At 42.2% G+C, this 8478-nt stretch overlaps 1 protein-coding gene across 3 annotated transcripts in view; it reads right to left on the reverse strand.

Annotated features, from left to right (window-relative positions):
* Positions 1–7681, reverse strand: part of LOC125762497 (uncharacterized) — a 40158-nt gene extending 32477 nt beyond the window's left edge. For 2 of the 3 annotated variants that reach the window (XM_049424655.1, XM_049424653.1), the window contains exons 1-2: positions 7548–7681; positions 2976–3467 (exon numbers count right to left, since the gene is read on the reverse strand). In XM_049424655.1, the coding sequence (XP_049280612.1) occupies positions 2976–3089 (114 nt within the window). In that variant the 5' untranslated portion in view covers positions 3090–3467; positions 7548–7681. The remainder of the gene's footprint in view (positions 1–2975; positions 3468–7547) is intronic. The other variant, XM_049424654.1, reaches the window with a different exon arrangement.
* Between the last annotated feature and the right edge of the window lie 797 nt (positions 7682–8478).

Genomic DNA, 8478 nt, shown 5'->3' on the forward strand with positions numbered 1-8478 from the left:
ATATCGAATTGTGCAGTGAGTCATTGCCCAATCGAATCAAAATTAATATTTACTATTTAAGTACATCAGGAGAAGACTCTTATTTCTTCCTTCTCACTGAGGTATTCTGAATTCTAGAGGTAAAATGTTTACCATTTTATTCCGAGATTATGTTGATTTGCCTTCAAAACCTTCACCTTTTTCTTTGCGCCAGTAGAACCCAATGTTGTTCTTAATTTGCTATTTATGGATTCCCTTGGCTTTTAAGTATCACTTGCCAGGTATCAAGTCCTACATACAGAGAAACGCTTCTCATAGGGGTTTTGTAATAATCCTGACGTGTGAAAACCCCCTTCGTTCCAAGGGAGCCATCCACAATAAGCCCTTGACATAAGCGTCTATCCGCCCGGAGTTATCTCTGGATGTATTCTACCAAACAAAGATTCGCCATCGGGATCTTAGGGCAGGTGTAAAATATGATCTCCGGTTAGTTCTGCCCATACCCTGGACGACCTCTTCTTGGGTGTTCCGATCGGTACCCGGACCCGATAACGTATGTGCGTGATTTAAATCTTCACACAACCAAAGCCCTTGCCACAAACGGGGGTTAACAGTCGTGCACCTGGTACGTTCCTGGTGGCAGTTTTGCTGGACCCCGTTTATAATTACCGGCGATCAATCAAAAGGCGTCGAACAAGGGACTGTCGGTGAAACTCTCCCGGCAGGCGCGTTACAAAAAAAAAAACGTTACGCCAATTATCGTCAATCATCATCATTATCGTCATCATCATCAACAACAACGAAGACGATGCCTGAATCGTATAGAAAAACGTCGTAGTCTAGTGGAAAAGTGCCACAAGAACACTTTCATTGTGAATGAGGTTTTAATTTCTCACTCTCATCTCCATCGTTCACTTCGACAAAATGGGAATTTAAATTTGTAAAAATACAAAAAATAATTTACTGAAGCGCCCTGTGCTTCATATGTTTCAGTAGAAGCAGAAAACAAGCAAGCAATACGTAGGTGTAACGTAAGGTTATGTCGTTCGGTCCGGCAGGCGTTAAACAAAGTCGCAAAAAAAGGCACAACTCCGGTGAAATTACGTCATCGTCGTGTCGTGTGTGTGTATTTAAAATGCCCGTTCGCTGCTGGTGGTAGTTTGTCAGAGCAGCTCAAGGTAAATGGAGGCCGTCTCGTGAACCCCTCGCCATACTCCGGCTGAAGTTCCATTTTTGCGACTGTATGCGATGTTTCTTGGGCACATGGAGGCGATCATATGCGCGCTCGTTTCCTGTCTTACGATCCGGTTAAGTGTCTCCAGCGTCTCCAGCGGTGAGCAAACATTCCAACGTACGCCAATTGGGGTTGTTCTCCCGCAGAAGCGAACCCGAAGCACACGTGAAATTTTTAAATGCCCTCGGGTGCAAACCGATCAAAATGTCAATCGATCGTTGGGATGATCGTTACGTAAAGGGGAGAAATTGTCCAGCCATCGCAATCAAACGATGGTTTGGAGCACAGTAAAAATCATATACACACAATAAACCATACGGGATCGTACGGATGACCTATGTAAGCAAGACCTGTTCACCTTGGTTCACAAGTAGGTGCAAGCGGATCGTTGGGAAAGGCAGAAAAAAAAGATCAGAAAAAGATGACTTCACACGCACCATATCAGTGACAAACTTCCGAGGTAAAAACGTGTGAGCATTTGCTTTAGCGATTAACAAAACAGGCAAGATGGGCCATGGGCGACGTCTTCATTCGGCCGTAACGCATGTTTGCTGCAGCGCCGCGTCGAATCGAACAACACACAACACGTCCCAGACGAATTTCTCTTCCAAAATAATCGTTATCGCGTTACCTGCGTAGGGCCGTGATGTTTCCATTCCGGGAAGCATAATTAGTTGAAATTTCATTCACGTCTCGTTTGTCGATGTTTCTTTTTAACTGACTCTTGTTTTGTGGGTTTACTTCTTCTCTCGCCTGTGCACTTATGTTATGCGTCATGGTGATTGTATTTTGTATAGCTTTGTTTTTTTTTGTCTCGAGTTGTGATGCGGTAAAGTAAGAATTTCGTTACAAGCATGAGTCAACGCAAGAATGAATCAGGATAAAGAAAAAAAGCGAGAGACGAAAGAAAACTTATAACCGTCCTGGGAGAAACCGAAAGACGATGTGCATGCAATGGTTGATGTACATATTTGGCAATATCTTGTCCAAAAACAAGTCTGATCGTGACCTTCTTTTAAGAAGCTGAGTTCCCTAAAAATAACACAAAATGCTTTCAGTTCATGTTCCTCTTAATTTAGCAGCAGGCGAACACTCATCATAAAATTAGCATCGATTACTATTGATCACAAATTTATGCACATTTTATAGCAGCATATTTTTTTTTCGAAAAACTGCATCCATTTTCTTTTCCACCAGGTACCATTTTCCATAGACACTGCACATCATGCATTCCGGGGTGTCGTTTCGTACCAAGAATGCAACCACTCACGTTATGCATAATAAAGTGCCTTCTAAGTATGAACCCTTCGGGCAATCGCGGAAATAACACAAACCCCGATGCATAAAGCCATAATAAGGTGTTATTTTTCCTTTTTTTTTTCTTGCGCCCTCTCTCACACGCTGTATTAGCTCTCACTCAAAGCCACTTAAAGAAGTGGTTTTTTTCTGCACGGTTAGACCTTCGACTGGCAAAATGTTTCCACCTTTAGCAGCTTTTTCGTTTCATTCTAAGCACAGTTGACTGGTAAGTCTAGGTGGGAAAAGCTACACATCTTTTACTGTGTTGACTCAGTGTCACACCTTACACCGTTTGCTGGGTTCGATTCAAGTAACCTCCACTGTCGGAATGCTTTACAAATAAGATGATTTCTTGGCGCACAAATAGCCTGAATCATCCATCGCAACCCAACTCCCACTCTCCCCCCATTGTGATCGCAATTCCGTCTGGTGTAACACAACCATAAAGCAGCAACATTCTTACCTGACCGATGAAGATCGTGCCGAGAACAAACAGCACCGTTAGTGTCATCAATCGCCCCGTACGGCATCCGCTGCTGACTGTCGCCGGTTGACGGCGCACTCCAACTCGTCCCATCGTGTGGAATCGGTTTCCGGATGCGCTCTGGTTTGTTGTGTTGTCGGGGGGTTTGTTGTTTTGTGAAGAAGAAAACCCACACTTCGAAAGGTTCTTCTGGTTCGGTTTATGCTGCGATCATCAAACTGCCCGCATTCAATGCACTTGGGGGCCCACACTTTTTTTTGCCACTCACCACAATTTTAAACAACACTCTTCGCCACAAACTGTACACAATGGCTCGTTAGAAAGAAAGCTAAACAATCTGCCCAACGCGACGTGTCCACACAATCGAACTTTCCCGAAATGTTGTAATTCTTCAATTAAACACACTGCAAACCGTCAGTCGTTGGTTAGTTCTTACAAAACGGTTCCTACACACACACATAGACACCGCGGCTGCCAACGGGAAAGAGAAAAATGATAAAAAACGTACACACGCGTAACGCGGGAAAATGGATGGGAAAAGAAGGAGAAGCGAGAGAAAACGGATATCATTTTTCGGGGGAAGATGGCCAAAACGTTCTATTCACTTGCTTCACACGCGATATAAAACGCAACTGTTTACCGTCAATTTTGTGTTACGTTCCAGAAGCGCTCAATGGTCAACGCTGGTTCTAAGGCATCGGAGTTATCGTACGTATCTAAACCACCCGGTTAATGACCATAGGTGAACGGAGGAATCATTAAAAGAAAAACCGCACAATAAGTGAATGACGGCTCGCCGGTCCCTCTCCATTACCGTGGCTATTAGAGCGATCATATGTCAAGCGAACAATAGATCGGACGAAAGCCCGATATCACCGAGACGGCACCTAGTCGGTCCTAGTCCTATCCCTCATCAGGAAGGTGATGAGCGTCTCGGATGCTCATCGAAGAGTACTGTCACAACTACATCTTACCCGGTTACCACGAAAAAAAAAATAACCACCCAAAATGAATTAACTCCTGATGATGATTATGATGGTAATCTTCACGCGCTGCTCTTTCCGAAGTACTTCTGTACGGGGGGAACCTCATTGAAGCATTCTAATGTGTTTAGAGGGGGATTTTTTTTCTGCTAAAGAACTTTTAGAACATTTCTATTCTTTACATTGTCTGCGTGACAAAATGTACGTTTGGATCGCTTAATGTCGTGGGAACGCAGCGCAAAATCTCTCAACGAAATGTAACCGTCGCTGTAGGTCGCTCTTGCGAGTTCTTAAATTTTTGAATGGGTTGAAAAATAAAACGCTTGTCACGCCGTCTAGCCGTGGTGCTCGTTCGCCGTTGCGCGGTGTTGCCGGGTAAAAGCAATCAAGTCCGTGCTAAAAAGTAAACCCCAGTCCCGTAACGTTTATTTGTAATTCAAAACTGTCAAATTTTGGCGAACACTTCATCGCATCCCCGTTGTGCTGCTTATTGCCAAAGGGGGAGAGGATCACCGTGCTTCCTTCGGACGGGACGGGAAGCCATGTAAACGCTCCCGTGTGATGTGATTGAAAAGGTTACCCTGCCCAGACCTGTTGGCTCCAGCAGGAAAACGGCTTACTCCCGCCTCGTTGGGTGTACGTGGCCCGCATGTTCATTTTCTTCTTACATTCCAGTCAAAAAATTTTTTTTCAGACATATCATCAACTTCGGTCACCCTTTTTGCTGTCGGAATGGTGTCGGATAACAGAAGTTTGCATTTCGCCCATTCCGGGTATTATTCGCACCTTGAAAACAGTCTGCGATATTAATTCTTCTGGTTTCACTGGTTGAGTGTGATTGGCATAGCTGGAAGGGAGTATTATAACTTCCTCCTCCTCCCTCCCACAGTGTTGTTTCGTTGATGGGTTTGAGATGCAAATTTTGCAAATCGAAACACCGAAACTCCCGGACGATGTCCTACATTCGGGAGCGGGCTGGTGGATTGTTTGTTTCGAAGAAGAAACACCGAAACTATCCTCGGTGGATCGGTCATGCGCAGCGTCCGTAGCGGTTTTATTACGGTACAACCTCTGACCCCGATGGTCATCCATTCGGACGATCATGCTCGTCGCGAAGCGTAATGGCGTCAATGGTGCGAGCGCTTGTAGGCTTATGGTTTCAACGAAACATGTTTTGTCCTCACGTGGACATTAATTGTATATGTTTGTTGTTAATTTGATGTTCTTGAGTTAGCCTACAAATGTTACGTTAATGAAAGGAGTCTAGTTATATAACAGAAGATTAAAAATCAATTAAAACGGGGTTTTGATCATTTGAGTCGAACAAAATTTTTTTTGTACAGAATTATATAAGGATGTCAAATCATAAATATTTCTTCGTATGCTCTTTTCAAAACCAATAAAAACAAGGTTTTTATCAAACAATTAAAACCACTTTAAGTACTAATAATATTTTATATTCTGTTATTTTTTTTAATTTAATAATTAAATTTAATTTCAAAAGAGGAATCCTTTTTACCCATCGTGAAAAAAAAGTTCACAATAAATAACTAATCTTGCTACAAAATTCAATGACAACTGCAGTTAAACCTTGGATTGGATAACATCTTCAAAACAAAAACAAACGAAGGACTTGAGCAGTTAAAAGAAACAGCGACGAACAGCACCTTTCAAGCAGCCGGCTATCGATAAAAGATATTTCATAATCGCGAAAACCTTCGCTTCCACCCACCGAAAAGTAATCGCTAACGATTCATTAGTTTCATGCTTCATTGACCGTTTCCTGGTCGGTGGAATCTGACCGTTCAGCGTAAAAATAATAAAACAATCATCAAGCCGATCATTAATTAACCACCGACGGTAGCTTAGCTTTAGTTAGCTACCCCGTCCCCGTTTACTAATCCATTCTGAGGCCATACTGTTCACCCGGGAAACTGTCGTTCATGTTTTACTAATAATTATTTACTTAACCCACTGACTACTAGGTAGTCTACGCACGTAACGCCCCGGCGTAACGCTGGCAAACAATTTGCCTGAAAAATGGTAGGTAAATTCCAAAAACAATTTGCTACATTTTTATCCGGTGAGGTAATATTTGGATTGAATCACGCCCGTCAAGAATCGTCTGTCACCGATCCGGGTGAATGAGTAACAAATGAGAAGCGTGCCAAGCAGAAGCTCAGCAAACAGCAAAACTGTTATACATCTGTGTATAGTGCGGAATTTGCTTGTAAAAATTCATTTTCCAACAAGTGTAACATGTGCACCTCGCAACAGAGCAGATGTAATTAAAGTTCCTTGTTTTCTTCTGCAACACAACCGACCGCCGATCTGTGTCCGTTGCATTCGTTTGCGGCGAACGGATCGCCCATCGGATTCCGACCCGGTGATTTAAGCGCGTGGTTAAGCGGGAAAACGCACATACAAACATGGCAAAACAAATGCAGAGCAACCGGTAAATTAGGTACACGGTCCAACCGAGCGAATCAGTCACTTTCGGTTTTTAATTCCAAATTATATATTACACATCATAACACAGACACACACACACGCATATACACGCGTGTAAAGACGCACACAGTCAAATGCACATGCTGAAAACACCCCCTTCGTGTGTGGTGATTCTCCCCGCTTCCCGGAGCGGGTGGTGGCTTTGGTCGCGTTTCGCTTCGCTGATAGTTTGTCCCTTCTGCGTACATTACGTAATGATGCCATGGGTTTTGACCAGCGGGCGCCATTTACGGACGCGCCTGTCCGACAACTGTTTCGATCGCATGTTTGTTTCCAGGCACGCACGCAGATAGGAAACGCAACAGATTCCGCAGCACCGTCCGCTGGATGGAACGACGTTTAGATCATGCAGACACACAACCACAATTTCAACCTGTAGCTAGTACCATTACCACTGCACCACCGTATGGAACGACACAGAAGATGTTGGCCGAGAAACGCGCGCCACTTCAAACCGATCAGTACACTTTTCCGAAAGCTTCGCGCTGATTCTCGTGTCAGAACTGTCAAAATTGCTACTTCAATAAAAACGGTTGACCTTCTAGTTGAATGAAGAATCACAAAAAAAACCACCCCTTGCAGGGGCATAATTTCAGTTTCATCGATTTTGGTTCAGTTTTCTTTCCGCGACCTCCAGCGGGTATGCACTCGAGCTCATCTAAGCCAACCCCTTCCCACTGAAAAAAAAAACTCCCGGAACACAACAACAACGTCGTTCGTAAAGCATCTCGCGAAGAAAACGGAACAACAACTTCGCTCCCATTCACCGTTCAGTTCACCGTGGCTCTCTAACCAACGGCACACGGTTAGGCTCGCGGGAAAAAGTTGTTCACTCACTGACACTGTTTTGCTTTTCACTTGTGCACGATCATGGGACACTGGGTATTTCCTACGCAGGTACGATGAAACGCGGAAATCCGCGGAAAGGCTTTTGTTTCTTTATGGTGAATGTAATTTCGACGCTAGTTTTACACTTTTCACGTTAACTTTTATTAGATTTTAAAACATTACAACACTTTGACCACTAGCTTGTACGATCACTGTTGGACGAACTTACCGAGTGCTACGTAGCACGTACGTTATGTATCGAAAGCCACCAAAGTCGGTCGTCAGCGAGTTTTCGATGATCGCGACCTATTCACGCGACTTGTTCACAACAAATGAAAAAATCCCATCATTGAGCTCCAACGTTGACGATGGGGAAGGGCTTTTAGCTTGCACAGTGTATTCGATCATCACAATGAAATGGTCATAATTTGTTAAAGAATGTGATTGCGGAATGTTTTTGTGTTAAGCCTTTTTTTAAATCACCATGATGTTTTAGTAATCTTTATTTTTTATTTTTATAAACTAATCTTTTTTTGAGTTTTGCATTTCATGAATGTAATTTAATTTAAACAATAATAATAAAAAAAAGAATAAGAATAAGAATAATAAGAATAAATAATATAATAATATAATAAGAATAATAGAATAATAGAATTATAAGAATAAGAATAAAAAAAAATATTTAAATTTTAATGCGTTTTAGGTAGAAGTTATTCAGCAATAAGATTGCAAAGCATTAAATTAAAATAACCAAAAAATCAAACAAAATTAAATCACATGTTTAATACTGATTCAAAGTCCTATAGTGTATGGTGATGGTGTGTTGGTGAGAATGAATGTGTTGATCGCGCACGCATACACACTGGCGCCGTACTGGGGAACGCATACATTCAACATCAGACAGGTATTTCTGATGGTTTATACGCACAATAGCATACAAATTAATCGCATTTATGTTGTAAAATTAAAGTTATTTATTTTAAGCTTTTGTTACACCAAGTGATGAAGATTTTTTTTTTATGTTTTAACTTAATTGAATACAGCACATTTCAAATTCTCAACAATTAATTTGTCAAAGCAAAGATTGTGGACAAAAAGCCTTTTTATTTTTTATCCAACAACTCCAACTTCGGCTCGATTGATTCAAACACGTTGCTGTG

This window comes from Anopheles funestus, chromosome 2RL, assembly GCF_943734845.2.
Source record: "Anopheles funestus chromosome 2RL, idAnoFuneDA-416_04, whole genome shotgun sequence".
NCBI lineage: Eukaryota > Metazoa > Arthropoda > Insecta > Diptera > Culicidae > Anopheles > Anopheles funestus.